This window comes from Eutrigla gurnardus (assembly GCF_963514095.1).
Source record: "Eutrigla gurnardus genome assembly, chromosome: 17".
NCBI classification, from domain to species: Eukaryota; Metazoa; Chordata; class Actinopteri; order Perciformes; family Triglidae; genus Eutrigla; species Eutrigla gurnardus.
In genome coordinates this window covers 15,351,511-15,371,042 of record NC_139928.1, presented here as the reverse complement: position 1 = coordinate 15,371,042, position 19,532 = coordinate 15,351,511, and the positions used below count along the sequence as shown (strand labels likewise).

Below are 19,532 nucleotides of genomic sequence, written 5' to 3'. Positions count from 1 at the left end.
CTAATCCAAGATCAGGTCTTACAATAAAAGCAATAAAAAGTCACATGTTACTATCTAAGAGTGGGGGTATATGTTAAGTATTTAACTAATAAAACATATATTTCATATTCAGTAATTAACCTCTTTCCCTGTAAAATAACTTGACATTAAGAATGAATGTTATACTTGTCTCAGTAACACGTCCGCTGCATGTTTTTTTTTAGCCCCGGATGCCTTCTCCCACATAGAGACAGAGTCTGTAATCCTTAGTTGGTTTTACTGTAATTACTGAAGACATCAGGCTCTAATCATCACTCCACCTCATCCAACCTTTCCTGTCTTTGTCCTTAGCTCACCATATCTCTCTTTTCCCAGGATCCGCATCATATAATTAGCTGCACTGTTGGTGGGATGAAAATATATCCACGATGCGTGAGAAAGTGAGCTTTAACGAACTGTGAATTCCAACGAGGATGCTGTCGTGCTGTTCTACACCAGCACTGCTCTAACAAACATAACACACATAAACTCAGATTTGCATGTTAGTGCTATCATATAGAAGCAGCAGTTTCATCTATACTAAATGTTAAACAGAGGAATTGCATGATTTAATATGTATCTATGACGTTCAACACTTTCAATTGAAAAGATTTGGTTTAAAATAACATCCACCCTTTATATAAGTATACAAATATGTCTAGTCACCCAACAAAGAGCAAAGCATTCCTCTATAGTAGTAGCAAATGTTTACTTTGGGCTGGGCTTTTCAAAATGAGCTGCCTTTTGACGTCATTCTTGTCTGTTTGACCAAATAGGTTAACACAAAGCAGATGGGATATATCAGATTATTACATTTCAGTGATGTGAACAGAGTAAATGCTTTTGTTTGGGTGTTACGGATCAAAAAGCTCTTCAAATAAAGGAAGTTATGTCTAAAACCAAAGATGTAAAGCAGAGTTACTGTATATGACGTCAAACAGCGAACATTAGAGTAAAAAAAAGCTGCAGGTTTATATGGTTTTGAACTGATTTGGGGATTATAGTCTGGTCTTTCATAGTGCCACACCTGCCTAATAAAGCAAGTAAGAACAGGAAACTACAGTCTTTCATCACTCAGGTGAAGTTGAGCCAACATTAAGTATCTGCTTTCATGCAAATCTATCATCGTATTTTATTGATGTATTACCATAGATTAAATCTGATAAATAATATCAATAAACTGTAAAAAATATTACCTTTTTATTTTCTTTATCCAAACTCTGTTTAGTGCACTGTTTTTTCTGACTGGTTTGATCCAATGTTGAACAAATGTTCTCACACTGTCGGTACGACTGGCGTGTCATATGGCACCAAAGATGAGTGCAGCCATAGGCCGATCACTATAATAGGCAAGTGTAAGTGGTAACAGAACCACTTGACATGTGACCAGGCTGTAATTAAACAAGACTACATCCTATTTGCTTGTCCAAATTAGCTCCAGTGCGTTGTAAGCAGATCACAGTTGCACAGTTGGTTCTCAGTGCTCACAGAAAACTTGAGTAACAAAAATGTGTTGAAACAAGGCCGATGAAGAAAGACATATTCTTCAGCATATGGGATCAATCTGGAAGAAGCTCAGACAGGTGACTGAGGACAAAATGCTGTTTCTCAGTGGCTCTCACACCAAATGTCTGCCGGATGGAGGCGTCATCAACTTCCCTGAGGTCAGACGCAGTTTATTTCCCGAGAATCAGTCGCCGTTCCTGTAGGATAAATGTGAATGTGTGATTAGATTCATTCATTTAACTCTCTGCATTTCATTTGCTGTGTGTATGACTCACTGCCATTGTGAGGCTTCATTCTCGGCAGCCATAAATCACCTGCTCCAAATATGTCAAGCTATTGTTTTATTTTAGCCCCGGGTTATGTATGGACCAAAAGAAATGATTTAATGTCAATTATCCAAACATCAATAATTAGCTAAAATAAGACAATATAAGATTATATGTAATTTCTCCTCAGCACTGAAATGTGATGGACTTGACATTAACTTTAACCTTGACCAGTGTGCATAAATGTTTTGTATACAAACAGAACGCATTCAGCAACTTTAAAGGGAATGATTACAAAACAGTCATACGTTTAAAGTAATAAAAAAACTAAAAACTAAATCTAAAACATCACATACATCTGTAGCGTGTCGTTTACTTCCTACATCCTGATTTATGATTCAGTGCATTCCGTTTAAATGAGGTGTGTGCACTTTGAAGGGCGCTCAACTTTCCGACTTGTCTGGACAGACAGTGAACGCAGCAGGACGTGCTCCGGATGGCTCTTCACTCTTTGCTGAAGCGGTAGCTGTTTGCGAGAAGGACGAGAGATATAACGTTTTAAACACTGGCCGATAGGAAAGAAAATAACCCTTCGGCAGCTGTAAAACATTTTTTAATTAATTATTATGTGTTATGTGCTTCATTTTCCGCCGAGAAGATGAGCGGCGGCGTGACGCGGACTGAGAACAATGGAGGAAAGGACAACAAAGTTAACGTGAGTGACGAATCACACGAACCCAAATGTTTATTTAAAGACACACTTGTAGCCTTGTTTTGAACTTAAATGAATTGTGTCTGTTGTACTCAATAATACGAGTTGTTACAGGAAAAGCAGAAATTCACTTTTCATGATACCTGAATATGCATTGAGGTGGAGGAAAACAAAAAATGTATTTTTTAAATGATATTTTTCACAATCACAATTAATTAATGTGAATGGAGAATACAGCACTGTGTCAGTGGGACATATAGTTGTGTGATGTCATATTTTACAAAAGCCAAGAGCTGGAGCGTGTCACTCTGATAGTATTAGTTGTGACATCATTTAATCTTGAAATGTGTTGAAAAAGTGGCTGAATTTAAACCAAAAGGTGAGCGAATGACTTTATATAATTTATGGGCTGAAAGAGATCAAAGTGGCTTCTACATTTAATTGTACAAAATCTTCTTGCATGTTATGTATAATTATCAGGAAACTAGTCACACTGATCAAAGAGCATGTGGGACTGCTGGATTATGAATTAAATGTCATTAACTTTTCCGGCAGTGTACGTGTCACTGTGTACATACTTTCACTGCACCTTTAACCTGTTTTTTTGCCCTAGAAGAATAAGTGGAGCCTGTATGTTAATGTGTACGTACAGAAAAGCGAAGCCAGCTGTTTGCTCCTTCACAACCTACTTTAACTCGATACAAGAACAAATTCATATGTTGAAACAAGTCATGTCTTCAAACGTTGAAACGTTGCTAGGTTTAAATTATACCTTCCAGCCATCGTTTCTTGGCTTTTTACGCCATTCCAGACCATTATTAAGTTAATCACGTTGTTAGGACTCAGTTTACGGATGTAGATAATCCCACACTAGGAGTTCCAAAGAACTCATTAAGAAAATGCCAAGACTTGTTGGTTGAGTGGTTAAATAGAAAAACGCTGTTTTCGTTGGCAGTCACTAACATTTTTTAGTTTTTTTCTACGACCAATGTTTGTGTATCTGACTCTCTGGCATTCACGGTGTTCACTTCCTTGTAGATACAAAAGTGTTGTGGATATTTGCCAAATTGGAATTAATAAGAATTGTCGAATGAAAGGTTAAACATTATTAAACTTCTTATCAAACTTATAATGATTAAACATTGAAGCGATAAGCGTTGTGTCCCGTCATAATAGGGCATGAGACGGTGGCATGAATGAACAGATACTTCTTTTTAATACAGATCTCTTGCAGGCAGAAGAGAAACATCTAGTCATGCCTAGACTAAAACACAAGTTGCAAATGCAAATTTTTTTCCGGTTTCCACATTTGATTTGCTCTAACTGACTAAACAAAAAAAAATGAATAAGCGATTGCTTTAGGGTATTTTCAGCCCTTTTCCTGGATTTACAGTTTGGAGGCTTGGCTAAGTCAGTGATGAAGGGCTCCGTACAAATGAACTTCACTTCATGAGGTTGATTGAAACTGTGAATTAAATGGTTTGTTTTCACGGCAATGACAATCTCTTGTGGATGGCAAAGCAGTATTTTGTGTCTCATCTCAATGTAAACATCAGCTTTTAACCTTGTTTGCCTCCAGTTCTGCAAAAATGATCACACATGACATTCAAGTTCATGTGTTTTGTCGTTACGTGAGAACATGCCGGGGGGAGCGTCACTGGTGGATATTAAATTAGCTTAGCTGGATTGTTGTGGGTTTTTGTCAACTATACTTACAGAGCTACAAAAGAGGTATTTCTTCTGAGCCTTTGTGGGTGACACCAACATAGTTAAATGGCATGTTTGCACAGCTCACATAACAACAACAGGAAGAGCAACTATAAATATATACACATTGTGTGATAAATAGCAGCGTGTTTAGTACATACACGCAAATTGGGAGTCTGTTCTTTGTGTAAAACACACGCTAAACACATGTATGTGAGACATAGTGTCATGGATTTAATTCCACTCCAGTGATGAATTGAGTTGAACTTAATCAACAATAACTGTTCGTCAGTTGTTAAAGTAATTTATTAGTAAAACATTTTATAGTTCCTCTCGAATGTGAGTATTTTTTAATTTTATATCGTTGCACATCAAATACCTTTTGGGGTTTGGACTGTTGATCTGACAAAACAAGCGATTTGAAGTTCTCTGAAATATTGATGGACATTATTTTATTAATCAATGAATGAATGGTTTGGTCTGTAAGAGGTCAGAAAATTGTGAAAAAAACACAACAATTTCCCAAAGTGATATCTTGAAATGGCTTGTTTTGTTCCGACAAACAGTCCAAAACACAAATATATTAGGTTTACTTTCATAACAGACTAAGCAACCCATAAATATTCACATTTGAGATGATGTTAAAATAGTTGTGAAATGATTTACCGTCAATCGTTGACTGATTGTTGAAACTTTAGACAAAACAATGCATCATAAATTGACAAAAAAACAACGGATGAATTGATAATGAAATGGTTTAGTTGCAGCCCTATAATACATTTAAAAGGTAATTAAAATGTTAGATCATTTCAGTGATGAGTTCAACATATTAAGTTTTTAGGTAGTTAGAGACACGTGGACACACACACACACACACACACACACACACACACACGCATGCAAGCATGAACATATTTGGACTGTGGCATTTGACTTTTGTTTGCACAGTTTTGTTTACACTGCACACCCTTACCAGGGCAGCCACTGTTATATAAAGACGCATCATTAATCTCTGTTATGTAACTCGCGCCACATTCCTCAGAGTGCTGCTAGGGACTACTGTCACCATGTGTCACGTGAACTAAGCCGTCTTCAGCCCAGCATTGTATCTATTGTTGCTAACTTGTTGCCATAAGAAAGTTACAGTTTAGTGTACGTTTGCATACATTTGGGAAAAACTGATGATTGTGCGTTAAAAGTTTCAGACCTCTGAATTAGAAAAACAAAAATCCATCTAATTATCAAACAATAACAGTGACTTTCAAACTGTTTTTCAGTTGAGATTCTGCAAAAATTATTTCAGGACTGTTTCATAATCCAATCAGAGAAATGTTTCCTCCCGTTCTTTCCATTGTGTATTTGGCATCACAGTCCTGCAGGGGAGGCTAACAAGCATGTGCCTCCTTCCGCTGGCACTGTGGCGCTCTGACTGGAGAACAATCTGGAGGAAAAAAGGGTTGGGCAGCTATAGCGGAGCCTCACCCAGCCATGTAAGGCTAGACAGCCGCGACTTCCCGCACACTTAGTCACAAAAACAGAGACGGTCCGGATCACAGCTGCCTGAACGTCACTGGGAAGAGTCCCCGACAGCTTCGTCTGCCCAGGTAGATACCCGAGAGATAAGGAGAGAGGCTTTGTATTTGGGTTTAAACAAGGGTGTAGTGCATGATGGTACTTGTGTCTGTAGTTTTGTCTGCTTCAGTATTTGTTTTATGATTCATTTTGGGCATGTCTTCATTGTGAATTTGTCACACTTAAAATATTTGCCACACTCCACCAGTTCAAAGATAATTAAAAATGTAATTTACAAAAAGAGACATACATTTACTCTTTACTGGATTAGTTCGATTTATATATTGTTATACCTGTTCTCTATTTGTGTATTTTAAGTATCGAACATAATTTTGTTAAATCTGAATTTGTGAGTTAATCTTCATTATCTTAATGCAAACATTGCCATTGAGTTTGTCAAGACAAAACGCTACTTTTTACACTGTTTATAGATGGTGGGAAAAGTGACTCGGTTTGTGTTGTATTGGTGACACATCCTGTTGGCATTAATCAGAAGGGAAGAGTTTATGATGAAGTGAAGTGAGGTGGGATGGTTTGGATAAGGACTTGCTGATATCAGCAAGTGACCACGTTTTAAGTGTTTTAGGGCTCTTCTTATCATTCATTTGTTAACTTTGTTTTGACTGCACTCTGAGATGGATGGATTTCACACTTTGCTGTGATCTCTGTTGCAATGGTAGTGTGGATACTGCTGTGGGTGCAAATAGTGATGTACTATTCTACTTTCTCAGCTTGTCGGGATGCTGGTATGTAGATTTATAGCTCGGTCTGGTTGATCCCTAATTCGTTGTTGTTCTCCGGTATCACTATCTCTTCTCCTCCAAATCAGTAAATGGCAGTCATGGAGGAGGTTGTAGCTTGATCACTAGGATTGGATGGTCCTGTATTGATTGTGGGAGGACACTGACGGGTATGAGGATGCCCGTGTAGCCTTGACACCGAGGTGAAACAGATCGGTAAACACGCGTCACAGTGGACAGATGCATAACTGGCTGTTTTCATGTCAGCTACAGGTCTAATGCCGTATGGATGATCTGTCAGATATATTATCTCCTCTACACTACTGCATCTGTTTTTACAGTTAGTTGATTAGCCATTATTTAAACAGAACATTAACAGTAATACTTTGATGAATAGAATTTCTAACAAAGTGATAAACATTACTCAGTTTCAGTCGTCTTATGTGTTAGTAAACCGAACATCTCTGGGTTTTCACAGATAGTTGGAGAGAGAAAAAGACATTGGGAGATGTACCCTTGAGTTTTTGATAATTCGTTTAAGTATTTTTCACTATTTCTGGCATTTTAAAGATGAATCGGTTAATCAAGAGGACAATCATCAAATAAGTTCACAATGAAAAAAGTATTTAAATTTGAACTCCTCAAAGGTGCTCCAGTAAATATGAGTTACAGAGTAGTTAAAATGTTTAAAGTAGCTAAAGGCACTGTTCTGTCCTGCCCGGTTATATCATATGACAAAAGGCAAGATACTGGAGACAGAAAACAGTCTCTCCCTCAGGGCTCACTGCTGCAGCTCAGCCAAAGAGCTCACCTGAGAAAAGGTCCAGTGGCAGATTATGTAGGTTTATACTAACACTTCATTTGAGCCAACAAATATTTGTTTCTGTATCTGATATCATCTTTAAAGCCATTTTCATTAGTTAGTGCATATTTCCAGATAACCAGGATTGTTTTATGAAATAATATGTAAACAAACACTCAAGTCTCATAAGAAAGATGGAACCCAGTGATGCACTTAACCTCTGTTTCTTCCCGTGTTTTTTAAGTAAATTTAAGGTTAGAAATTACATAGAAATTGAGATTTGAAGCATTCGCGGAGCTGCAAGTATTCGGCGTAACCAGTTTACTTAGAAAACAACCTCATATTCTTCATCGCACGCATTTTTTTGACCGACGTGTTTTTCTTGTCAATACATGAATGTAAGAGCTGCTACGTCAGGACTTAATGGTTAACAGTTGCTCATATGTTAATTGTTGGACAAGCTGGGACCACAAAGGAATGCAGTAATTCAGTGTTTAAGTCAACCTTGGAACATGATCACATGTTTGACCAGTAAGGACGCCTAATAAGCACTTTTTGTAGGAGTGGTTTTGCAGTCAACCCCTATTTCCATAATCATTGCTTCGGACTGTTGTTATGATGCTGTGTAGTTGATGCAACATGCTCCATCAAGGGTTTTGAGGTAATAATGCAAAAGGTGCTGACACGGCGCTCAGAACCACCACGATATGTGATACGGGCAACATTGTAGTCTGCAGTTTTCCATCTTTTTGTTTGTCTCAAACACACTGCTGTTGCTGTTTTCCCATGGAAAGAGGAAAATCATTACAGGCATTTAGTTCAACATGAAAAAGCTTGACCTTGGCTTAAAGAATTGGCATCGTTGAGGTTTGATTTGCATACGCAGAGTGTCAACATGTATCTGTGATTGGCCTACAATGACACTTCCAAGGAGACGCAGATTATTATCTGGAACTGATGCTTCAGGTTCTGCTTACTTGGAAGCTCTGCGGTTGAGCGCCACATGCCTGCAACGTGGGTGAATCCCAAAGAATCGGGGCGGGATAGCGTGCGGCGAGGTGCAGAACACTGTGTTTATTTCTCCAGTAAGCACCTCCCAGGGCGTGTCCGCCTCACAATCCTCTGCGTGGAGCCCTGAAGCCGCCCCTCCCTCTGATCACACAACGAACTGTGGGCTGCCTGTCACCACCGTGACGTGATGGTTTTCAGAAGTACCAATTACACCCAGAGATCTGTCATTCAAGCTAAAGCATTTAGCCTGTGTTTGACTTGCAAAGCAGGGAGCCGGTCGCTTACGTAAGTAACCAAATGTCCTCGCTGCATTGGAACGGACGGCCCTTCTTTGTTCTTCCTTTTGCGTGCCTCGGCGGGACAAACACTCTCTAAAACCATTCACACAAAGCACAACATGAACAACAACGTGTGTGTGTGTGTGTGTGTGTGTGTGTGTGTGTGTGTGTGTGTGTGTGTGTGTGTGTGTGTGTGTGTGTGTGTGTGTGTGTGTGTGTGTGTGTGTGTGTGTGTGTGTGTGTGTGTGTGTGTGTGTGTGTGTGTGTGTGTGTGTGTGTGTGTGTGTGTGTGTGTGTGTGTGTGTGTGTGTGTGTGTGTGTGTTCTTTCCCAGGGAAGGAGTGATTGAGTGACTGAATGAGATTAGTTGGCTGGTGGTCCGAACTATCTAAGCGTGAGAAACATTGCAAAATGTGTCATTCTGGTTTGGATACTTTCTCAGTTCTCACAGTCGGATTCACATGAAGTGTCACTAAATCATGTGCATGCTGAAGTTATTAGTACAGCGTTGCCTTCACACTTTAAGCTGACAACAGCACGCAGTATGTAAAGACTGTGTCATTGCCTCTTTATCATTCCTCCACTGTAACCACAGGTGGCAATTAAAGATATCTAAAGTGGTTTTCTCAGGTATACATGGGAGCTGCGTCATTGTGCTGTATGACAACACGTCTCTGTAGATTACTGGGTAATTAAGACATGAGTGAATTCATAGATATCAGGCGGTTGAAATAGATAAAGAAGATTCCTGGCGTCCTTCAGCATGATTTAAGACAGGGGAGCGACATTTTATGTACCTTTTGTAAAGTAGCACCTGTGTGTGAAACTTGTAAAAATACCTTTCTGACTGAAAATAAAAAGCCAGTCCTGGAAGAAGATTTTTATGAGTGAGAGTTTCAGCTGTAAACGCCTCACTGCATGTATTCTATAGAAGAAAATAAATCTCCCCCTCTGTTTGAGCTTATTTTCCAGCTCACTGAGCATTTATAGGTATATTGTTAATATATTTTGGGTCAGTTTTTTAAAAATGTTTAGGTGTTTCTCTGAGGATTCCCATCTTCCTTAGTCCCAAGTTTTTTAGACTTCACAACAAACGCAATGTTTATTGTGACTTTAGTCTTACAATGGGATGAGAAATTAAGATTATCACAGGACATCTTGTGTTTGTTTGTTTTTTTGGTGACGCCCAAACAAAGTTTAATCAAGGCCACTGGTCACGATGGCCCCCACAGCCGCACCACAAAATTAAACCGCCTAAAAGTTTTTATAGGCATCCGCCCTATAAAATAATGACTGATGATATAACGTCGGTTGGACAGCAACTACAGCTTGTTCCATATAAGCTACACATGCGATCGCATGCGTACCGACGCATCATCATCTGATGCTACGATTAAGCACGATTTTAAGAGATCAACTGCGTTACATAACTCACCTGTACCTGGACTTTTCTCACTCAGCTCACATGGAATTATTCTGTCAAAGAGCTGTATGGTTTGTTTTCTTTTCACATTCGGAGTAAAAGCAACACAATGTGCGTGGAGCCATACCTCCACTTACTTCAATAGGTGTTGTCAGGGAGGATTATGTTCAGTTGAAGTAATTATTTGCTTTGGGGGCAGATTGTACTTTGTTATGTTAAAAAGGTCAGCTCAGTTTAAGAGAATGTAATTGTTGTTGTCAACGGATTTTTTTTAATTATACACTTTTTTTTTTACCTTCCTATCACGTTCACTATGTATTGAATTATTAGTCTCTCTGAAAAATAAAATCTGAATTACTGCAGTTATTTGTCTTATGTTGTCTAATAGAAATGTGTTGACAGTTGAAAAGTTAGATGTAAACTTTAAATGAATAGCTTTGATCCAAAACAGCTGATGATCAACAACTTCAGGGAGCTATAAATATAGAAAAGGAATAAACATCAATTCCTGTGAGACTAACACAAGTCAGACCATCAGTTTCTTTTCAGGAATTACCAGTGTGTCATGATGTTTTCTGTTAATAATCTGTTTTTCCAGTCAAGTTGTCAAAGCATGTATGAGACACATGATCATTTTTCATATTTCTATGGTAACAAAGTTGAATTGAGAGTGACTCATAGTCACAGTTGTTTTGAGTCTTGGTATTTGTTGCCCTTACTGGACCCAACTGGTTTCATTTTCTCCACTGAGCATAGTGGAGTGTTTGGTCATAACCACCAGACAACCCCCCCCCTCCCCCCCCAACCCACCCAAGGAGGCAATGGAAATGTCTCCTCTGTGTCGGTTGCTAGGCCCCGTAGTCTAACAGCGTGGCATCGGTGGAACTTCATGGGAGTTTTATGGCCAAAATCCTTTTTCTTTGCTCCACCCCCTTTCTCACTTATGACATTCGTTTCAGCCCTTCTCCTTTCATTCCATTGGTTGTTTTTCTCATAATCCCCACAGCTCCGTTTTAGACATCCAGTTCCTCTTATGCCCACATCTTTCATTTCAGGTCCGATGCAGGCGGTTTAGACTCAAACCACAAGATCAGGATCAGTCGGGCTGCAGCTCGGAGCGGCACAGCAAGAAGGTACGAAAGGAAAAGAGGGAAAACAAGAAAAAAAAAGAGAAAGAAAAAGGCATTTTTCTTAACTTTTACTTTTATTTTGACTAAAAATAGGAGAGCAGCATAGCAGTAGTGCTGCCACAGAAACCAGAGGAGCAGGAAGAAATACGTATCCCTCCCACAGAAGAAAAAGTTGAAGTCATTAAGGTATGTGAGCTTGTTTTGGTGTTTATTTGAAATATTTGTGTGCTCAGGTGTTTTCTCACATTCTAACACATTCCTGTCATTGTGATGTCCAGGTTTACCTCAGAGCCGGTCCAAAGACAGCCGAGAGCGTCAAAATGCTGACGGACGAGGTCTCGCAGATTCAGGAGGTCAGTGACAGACAGAGCAGAGCAACACTTCCTCCAACCGAACCAAACATTCCAGTATGTGTGGTGAATAAGAGGAAGGGCGCCGTAATAAGTTCTGCATGAAAACAAGTTTTGTTTGCGTTTTTTTTATCCCTAGGTGAGGTACTGTCTGAAGACTTTGAGGCAGCAAATGGCAGCCAGGCAGAACTCAAACAACAACAAGGTACACACCCTCCGCATGGAACACGAAGATGTGGTGCTGAAAGTGCCGCTGATACAATGAGACAATAATTGGTCAAATTGACAGCTATTATGACTCTGGGTTTATCTTTTGTACAACCAAAATTGCAGTTTATGTCTCGTCAAAGTGGTTGGACATGAATGAAAGAAGGAGTTTAACACGTTTCAACGGCTTTTATCTGGAGAGACTTTGGTCCAAAGTGGACCGAAACACACTGATTTAAGGAAGCCAACTTTATAAGAGGACCAACATCTTGTCGCCAAGTGCTTCATATTATTCCTCTATTATAGTTGATTGTCTTACATCCATGTGCTCCAGTATACTTTGGACTAAATCTCTGAAGTATCTCCTGATTAAAAAATCCCGGACACATATTCTTGTGTTTTGTGTAACTGATAGAACAATTGAATGCTCTCTGAGCCACTCTGTACTAGTATTTGCTCTCCTCTTCAGTATCCAGCCAATGGCTTCAGAGTCCTGTCCAGCAGTCATCCGGCCGTCACCAACGGCAACACCGTTCTCCCCGTGTCAGACACTCCGGTAAGCTCATCTCAGCCTTCTCTGACTGGTGTTTTCTCTGGCTTTTTATGATCTGATTATTCATCAGTGTAATATGAATAAACCACGGGAATGGTAGAAACCAATTTCAGCTGAAACTAGTTAGAATGGTTTCAAATATGTATTTAAATGACGGGGATAACATTCATTATGGAAACATGTCTGGCCCTCCAGCTGTTTTGCACTCACATCATCCAATGAATCTCGTGTAACACCACACCATTATCTACCACGGAAGTAGAGTCAGAGCAGGGAGGGCTTGTTGCTCTCCTTCCCCAGTGACCTGTGTGTGCGGTATGTAGGTGACCACGGGTCCATTTACCCTCCATTCTAAGTGCTGTCGGATGATAGAGCAATGCAAAGTGCATTCTTTTGTCACTTAAAGTGCAGCCCCGAGAAAAAAGGTTGTCAACAAGTCAACAAGCGTCCAGCTGCTTGTGTAAACGCCTGTTGTTACCTCAAGGCTAGGTCAAACAACCTTTTAAACACATCAGCAAATGGCCAATCAGCAGCTCCTGCCTTGCCCTCGGGTTCAAGTACTTTGCCACATTGAGCCTAATTGAGTGTGTCGCTTTGTGTCTGCCTGCGCTCTCAGCTCGGGGACAATCCGGAGGAGAGCGAGAGGCTCAGGGAGGCGACCCGACGTCTGTACGCACAGCTGAAGGAGATGGAGAAGAGGCATCAGGAGGAGAGGGAGAGACTGCAGGTCTGTATAACCAGATGAGTAACATGACACAACTTCCTGCCCGCAGCGATGACTCAGCGCTCTGCTGCTGTTCCTTTCAATCGTCCTCATTATCCGTCGGATTTCATTCCTCATCCTCTGACCCCCCCCCCCCACCATCTAGTCAGGTCATGGAAGGACACGGCCCACAAACTAACCATAGGCTGGTTCACCCTTTGTCTTTAAATAAAACCCCACTTTCATGACACTGACATAATTATACTGACATAACAGGCAGACAAAAGGAGCCAAGTTTTAACCCAAACTTTACATTTAGATTGTGACAAAATAAGAGCAAATATTACAATATCACTGACATATTGTGAGCAACTCCTCCCTTTTCTTCTCATGTTGCATTGTGGGAGTACAGGGTGTATGAACGATGCCAAATCACAGGTTTCAGTTCATCAAATTTGCATGCCATTATTCCTATGGGTTAAACATAATATTGTTCTCATGATGTAACTTGCTGAGATCAGGGAAAGGAAACCATGATGTTGTAAACATCCATTGCAGTTTATAGACTTCTCTGTTTTATCTTATATAACTGTACTAACTGTTATAAATAATTTGTTCCTCTTATTCCGTCTGAGGAAGATCTTGTTGACTGAAACATTGCCTTGAAAATAGAAAAGGAGAAATTAACTATTTATTCTTTTTTGCCCTTCAGTTAAGTATTCTTTGTCTTCAACAGGAGCACAGTTGGTCCCTCTTCAAAAAGGGGATTATGCCGTCATTTTAGGGGCGCTTATGTTCGTTTTACCTCCAGATAAAGTGGTTTACGTGATCTGGATAACTCTAGGCTAAACCCAAACTACTTCAATCTGACAGAGATCTAAACACGTCATTGGTTGGGTGTGCAGAGCCTCCGATATGGGATCGAGTCGAGACAAGTCCTTAACCTGTGGCTCATCTTCACAGGCCGAGTCACATGACTACAGCGTTCGTCTGGCTGAGCAGTCTGAGCGCAGGCAGAAGGCGGAGAGCCAGTCGGAGGCGAGGGGTCGGCAGGTGGAGGAGCTGCAGAGGATGCTGGGAAGCATGGAGATCGAGAGCGGCCTCCTCAAAGACAAGATGGCGGCCGGGGAGGCGGAGCTGCTGCAGCTCAAAGCAGACGGCGAGGACGGGGACGAGAATGAGCAGAGGTGGGATGAGAAAGTGATGAGTCACATCATTGGTCCAAATGACTGTAAACATTGTTTTCCAGTAGATTGTATACAGTAATGGATAGATGCCCTGAGCTCATCCACATTATACATCTTCTAACGTGACACAACATATCCCCAAATGTGAATTTTAAATTGATTACCTATTAACAACTTGCTTTCCGGGGCTTTATATCTTCATATGTATCCATTTGCTATTATTTTGACAGTTTTCTCATATGTTTGCGTGTTTGCAGGTGTAAGGAGCTGGAGAAGGAGGTGGCCCTTCTGAAGGAAAAGATTCATCACCTTGACGACATGTTAAAGAGTCAGCAGAGGAAAGTCCGCCACATGATCGAACAGGTATTTATGCAACACACACACACACACACACACACACACACACACACACACACACACACACACACACAATGCAAATGAGCTGTCCTGGGCCCACAGCTACACAGGAAGCCATTACCGAGGAAATTACATTTTGAGGAGGCGGACACATAAAGCGTAATTGATTTGCGGAAATGGAGCCGAGGAGAAACGTGTCATGAGAACAGAACTCACTATTCATGAATAAGTGATGCTGCTCCTGTAGGAAAAGCGAGCTGTGTCTCTCCTGAGCATCTACTAACGTTTGTTTGTTTTGTCTGATACAGCTGCAGAACTCCCGGACTGTCATCCAAGAGAGAGACCGATTCATCAGGGATTTGGAGGAGAGGGTGGCCTTCCTGGAAGCTGAGGTCAGGAGCCTCGTTAGAATCTGAATTTAACATTTGAATGTCTGAAGTTAACATTAACACGTTTCCAGTCAAGTAAAAGCTGAAAAGGTGTCAATGTCACCAGTGCTTCTTTGAGCAGAATTTAATATCTTTGACCCCTTTCTGTCTGCAGAACAGAGAAATGCATGACCACATGGAGTACTTCCTGGCAGGCCAGGACCCTCCAGCCCACACCTCCAGGGAGCCAGAGGTGGTTTACAGGTGAGCTGCTCCATTTTCTTATTCATGAAGATGCTGATGTCCTCCACCAGTCATGCTACACTCAAACGTTCACCTAAATCCTAATTTTTCCATTCTTCCTCCCCCTTCTGTACAGTAAACTACTCACACCAACGTCACCCACCAACAAGGCCCTCCCGTTCATCAAAGTCATCGAGATCATGTCCTGAATGGAGTGTCAACCAAAGGATCGACCAGAAGTAAATCAGAGTGTAAATAAATATTTAACCTCCCACCAGTCTATAAAATGTAGATCTGAAGCTATTAGAAAGGCTGGCTAAACAGACCTTGTGGTGACAAAGTACAGTGGTCCTATGTTAGTACCTCCATAGTTACCTGAGGCTGTTCTGCATACATTTATGGCTCTCTGTGTTGAACAGAATCTAAAAAAGGAAAGTAAATGGGCTTTCAAACTAGGATCCAATGGTAGGAGGAATCCCAAAAAAGGAATCAAGGAAGAAGCTGAGTTTTACTGAACTTCCACCATGTAATTTAGAAAGACAAATCTGTGCAGCACATACTTTGTCAGCAAGTCTTCACCATGCAGTGACAGTAGAGTTTCCCATTCAGAAATAAAATGTTTGGACAGATCAATATAAAATATGGGTCAAGATTATAAACTGCTGTTATTATTGTAAATGTCTTCATCCTTCAGCCTATTGACCACGATCCTACGCAGCAGGGTTCAGGGTCTGATTCCTCAGTGCTTTGCATGGCCAACTGCAGGCATGCAGTCAGCTATGTCGATGTTGAAATATGATTTATGTTTAACTTTAAAACATTTCTCTGACTTAAGATATTATATATATATATATATATATTCGTATTTCTGAGTTTATTTTAGTTAAGATGGAAAGTACTTATTTATAGGCTACTTGTAGAGATGGAGGCTAGCTGATAGAAACATTTTAATTGTTATTTACGCTGCCAAGTCCTGCCTCAACACCCTTATTCCATATCCTGTTTTGTGCTAAAATGTTGCATATTTAATAACTATGATTTAACTGATACATTTATGTAATTGTGCGTTGTTTGTGTGGCTGTTATTTTTATAATACTTGCAATCCGGGATGTACATTTTCTATAAACTGAGTACCCATTTACTGTGAACACTGTAGATAGATACATTGAAGTTCAACCTGTGCTACTTTGTTGAAGACTGTCGCATTTTACTTCAATATAATGAAATAATAGACTTGTTGTATCTCTGATTCTCCAGCTTTACTCTGTAACGTGTGCTGCCACCTAGTGGAGATATTAAAGACACTTAATATGAAGACGTGGATTCCAAGGCTTTTATCTCAAACCCCAAGAATGTACAACCTCACATAAATACAATCCCACAGTATCAATTAAATAAGTTATCATTTCCATATACGTATCTTACAAATGTACAAACAGTAAATCAAAAGGTAAACTCATATTTACATTTGGACTTTTGGAAAAAAGAAAAAAAATCACTTTGTCATTAACTTTGCCAGGTTGGCTACAATCATATTTGTCCTCTGAAAATGCGCATTAGGTCCAAAATATGAGCAAAGGCCTTGAGGGTGAAATGAGAGAAGAAAAAAAACGTACAAGAATTGTTATAAAATTAGACATTTTTCGACACAATTCTTTGAAATTGCCTGAAAAATATTGAGCATCTGACTGTAATGAGATGTTTTCCCAACTTAGTGAATTTTAAAGCTCAACTTGAAAACAAAGTAACCGTATGTTACAACTTCACGGTTCCCAGTAGACCGTTCCTGTTGTGGCAGTCAGTCCGTAGCAGCGACCTCTCACAGGGTGCTCTCCAGTGTGTTGTAGTTGTCTTTGAAGCTTTTGAGCTCCAGAAAGTGTTTGGGCCTCTTGCTGCGCTGGCCGGTGGAAGGCAGGTAGGTGACCTGGATGGTGGAGGGAGTGCTGCGGACGGGAGAACCCGTCAGGTCCTTGGCTGCAGACTGGTGATGCTGGTCCAGGCTGGTGGTGCTGGAATAGGCTTTCACCCTGAGGGAGGGGAGACGAAAGGGAGGCGATGGAAAAGGAGGGTGGCTATGCAAAAAGTTGTACTATGTAACATGGCTGACATTGCACAAATATTATTTATACAAGTTCACTTAATAATACACATGGATATTAACATTGAAATCCATGCAGTAATAATAGTTTTAGTAATAAAATAGACTGTTGTGACTGTTTAGTGCTTAAATCTGTGGAAAAGATTACATGCAAAAACACGCACAAGGTCTTGCACTGTCAAGTGTCAGCAATGCCGATAGTTACCGCCTAAAGTTTTCAAGTCTGAACCAGTGGAACAACACTTACACATCAGCCAGTTCGTCGAGAGCTTGCTGGTATTCAAGAAACTCGGCTTCCCCAAACACCTGAAACAAAGCATTCAAGTCCAATCAGTCAGATGCTACAACATAACTGTAAAAGCCCATTATATTCAAACACTTTGTACGCACCCCAGTCCCATGGCGGGCGCTGTCGTAGCCTTCGAGTAAGCGGTCAATGAGCGCGCTGCGGCTGCTCTTGATCAGAGAGTGGGAGTTGCGCAACTCCAGCAGCCAGTTCCTGAAGCTGCGTCCGGTAAACGCACTAGGACATCGACTTATCTCCTTCACAGGAATTCCTGAGGACCAAACAGTAAGGAATAAGAAGTTCCATTAGGAAATTAAATCACTGCAAAAGCATAAATTGGAGAATATGTAATCTCAAAAAAAGAGAAGATACATACAGAGATACATTTCATAACACCAATTTTTTTTAGGGATTAACAGATTAAAAGATGCTTGAACCACAGACTCTCCCTAAGAGGTCAGAGTTGAAGTGAATTTGAGAGAAAATAGCATGTGATGACTGTTGGAATAATGGATTCGGTTTGTATTATGAGATTAGAGGAATAATGTATGAACCTGGAAAATCACTTAAGGCTTGATTATGCTTCCGCATAGTGATAACGCAACGGCAACGCAACGGCCACGCAGTTGCTTGGAGACCGTGATGGTTCTGCGTTGGGTTTACGTGTCGAAATGCAATTCAATGCCACACCGGGAAAGGGCGCTATGTTTGTCTGAGCATCAGATTGAATATCTCACCTGAGTCACGGATAGTATCCAGAGCTTTCATCCTGTACAAGTAGTTGTAGCAACCTTTGAAATACAATAAACATCGGTTACATTATGAAAGGAAGGCCATTAGCCACTTCATGTGCATTGTATGTAGATGAGCTGAAAGGGGCGACTGACTGAGCTGTGATCCTTGCTTCAACCTATCGTCTTCTTCTGGTAGGAGACGAGGTTCGAAGCGGATCTCATGGACTTTGGACAATCTGGAGTCAATTTCCTCCTTCAGACCCTGTAGAATAATAATAAGAAAATACACAGACACATGAGCTGTTGCACCGACAGCAGCTGCTGCATACAGTATTCAACCGATGTCTGGCAACACAAGGGGTAAACAAACTTCTGAGAGTACCTTTGGTGCATTGTGGCCGATGGGTGCATGGGGTCCTCTGCGAGATCTCATTGCAAAACGCATGATTTGTCTTTTGACGAAGATAAACAGCAGCACGAACACCTGCACGCAGAGCCAGACAGGTCGGGGGTGTCAACTACAGCAACATCACACGAGCGCATCAGCTTGCAACCCAAAACATAAGCTTGACGTCACTTACCAGACTTCCATAGGCCATGACTAGAACAACGTTGACCCCTGACAACGGGGAAGACTCCGCCATGCTATCTTTCAGTGGGTAACTTTCGTTACAGTTTGTCCACAGGTCGATTGCGTTGAAGCTAGCTAACTTAGCTAACAATGCATCCGGCGTTTAACGTTCCCTTACCATATTAGCTTGGAAGCTAACAGTAGGTTATCCATTTTTCATAAGAATGGCCAACTGCTGCACAGACGAGAAATAATTTATCCGCTTTGAAATGGTGCTTTTTGGGGGGGAATTATGTAGCGACTGTCCTGATCTTCGTGTTCAGCGACATCATGCATGAAATACGCAGTTAAACTCGCACTAGCTAGCTGCTGTGAGAGCGACAGCTACAACTGATTTCCGACTCTCCGAATTACCGTAATAACGGTGTAAAGAGGACCATTGACAAAACCTACAACCTAACTGTAGTAATTATTACATTTGTAAGATATTTAAATACACGTATGCTTTGTTAAGCCCCTGTTTTACAATGTTAATTTTGTTTAATGTTTAATGTTTAATTTTTTTTTACAAAATTGCAAACATTAAGGATTATTTTACACAATGATTTTTCTTAATTTACCTAACTCTTGTGCATTAAAATAAGCACTCTGTCTCTATCTCAATACGGATTTCAGAGTTGCACATTTGGATACATTTGCACAATGATTTG

General features: G+C 40.5%; 2 protein-coding genes across 2 annotated transcripts; one reads left to right on the top strand and one right to left on the bottom strand.

Moving 5' to 3' along the window:
- The first annotated feature begins 2,274 nt into the window (after positions 1 to 2,274).
- tuft1b (tuftelin 1b) lies at positions 2,275 to 16,368 on the top strand. Its single transcript, XM_084033092.1, has 12 exons — positions 2,275 to 2,505; positions 11,090 to 11,167; positions 11,258 to 11,350; positions 11,443 to 11,517; positions 11,654 to 11,719; positions 12,191 to 12,277; positions 12,891 to 13,001; positions 13,941 to 14,164; positions 14,422 to 14,527; positions 14,830 to 14,913; positions 15,065 to 15,153; positions 15,269 to 16,368. The coding sequence occupies exons 1-12, from the start codon at positions 2,449 to 2,451 to the stop codon at positions 15,339 to 15,341; spliced, it is 1,143 nt and encodes a 380-aa protein (XP_083889218.1). The 5' UTR covers positions 2,275 to 2,448; the 3' UTR covers positions 15,342 to 16,368.
- On the bottom strand, positions 15,796 to 19,194 carry LOC311028484 (protein C1orf43 homolog). The gene is made up of 7 exons (XM_084033093.1): positions 18,833 to 19,194; positions 18,634 to 18,735; positions 18,405 to 18,513; positions 18,255 to 18,308; positions 17,622 to 17,788; positions 17,479 to 17,537; positions 15,796 to 17,160 (listed from the first exon to the last, which is right to left on the bottom strand). Exons 1-7 carry the CDS (start codon positions 18,893 to 18,895, stop codon positions 16,953 to 16,955), a joined length of 762 nt encoding a protein of 253 aa, XP_083889219.1. The 5' UTR covers positions 18,896 to 19,194; the 3' UTR covers positions 15,796 to 16,952.
- Positions 19,195 to 19,532: the final 338 nt, after the last annotated feature.

What these genes read in the sequence shown, in the direction of transcription:
- tuft1b (XM_084033092.1), top strand. Translation starts at nt 2,449, where the DNA reads ATGAGCGGCGGCGTGACGCGGACTGAGAACAATGGAGGAAAGGACAAC. An exon ending in CGGAGCGGCACAGCAAGAAG is followed by an intron (nt 11,168 to 11,257) that starts GTACGAAAGGAA and finishes GACTAAAAATAG; the next exon opens with GAGAGCAGCATAGCAGTAGT. An exon ending in TGGCCTTCCTGGAAGCTGAG is followed by an intron (nt 14,914 to 15,064) that starts GTCAGGAGCCTC and finishes TTCTGTCTGCAG; the next exon opens with AACAGAGAAATGCATGACCA.
- LOC311028484 (XM_084033093.1), bottom strand. Translation starts at nt 18,895, where the DNA reads ATGGCGGAGTCTTCCCCGTTGTCAGGGGTCAACGTTGTTCTAGTCATG. An exon ending in TCATGGCCTATGGAAGTCTG is followed by an intron (nt 18,736 to 18,832) that starts GTAAGTGACGTC and finishes CTCTGCGTGCAG; the next exon opens with GTGTTCGTGCTGCTGTTTAT. An exon ending in GGATACTATCCGTGACTCAG is followed by an intron (nt 17,789 to 18,254) that starts GTGAGATATTCA and finishes TTTGGTCCTCAG; the next exon opens with GAATTCCTGTGAAGGAGATA.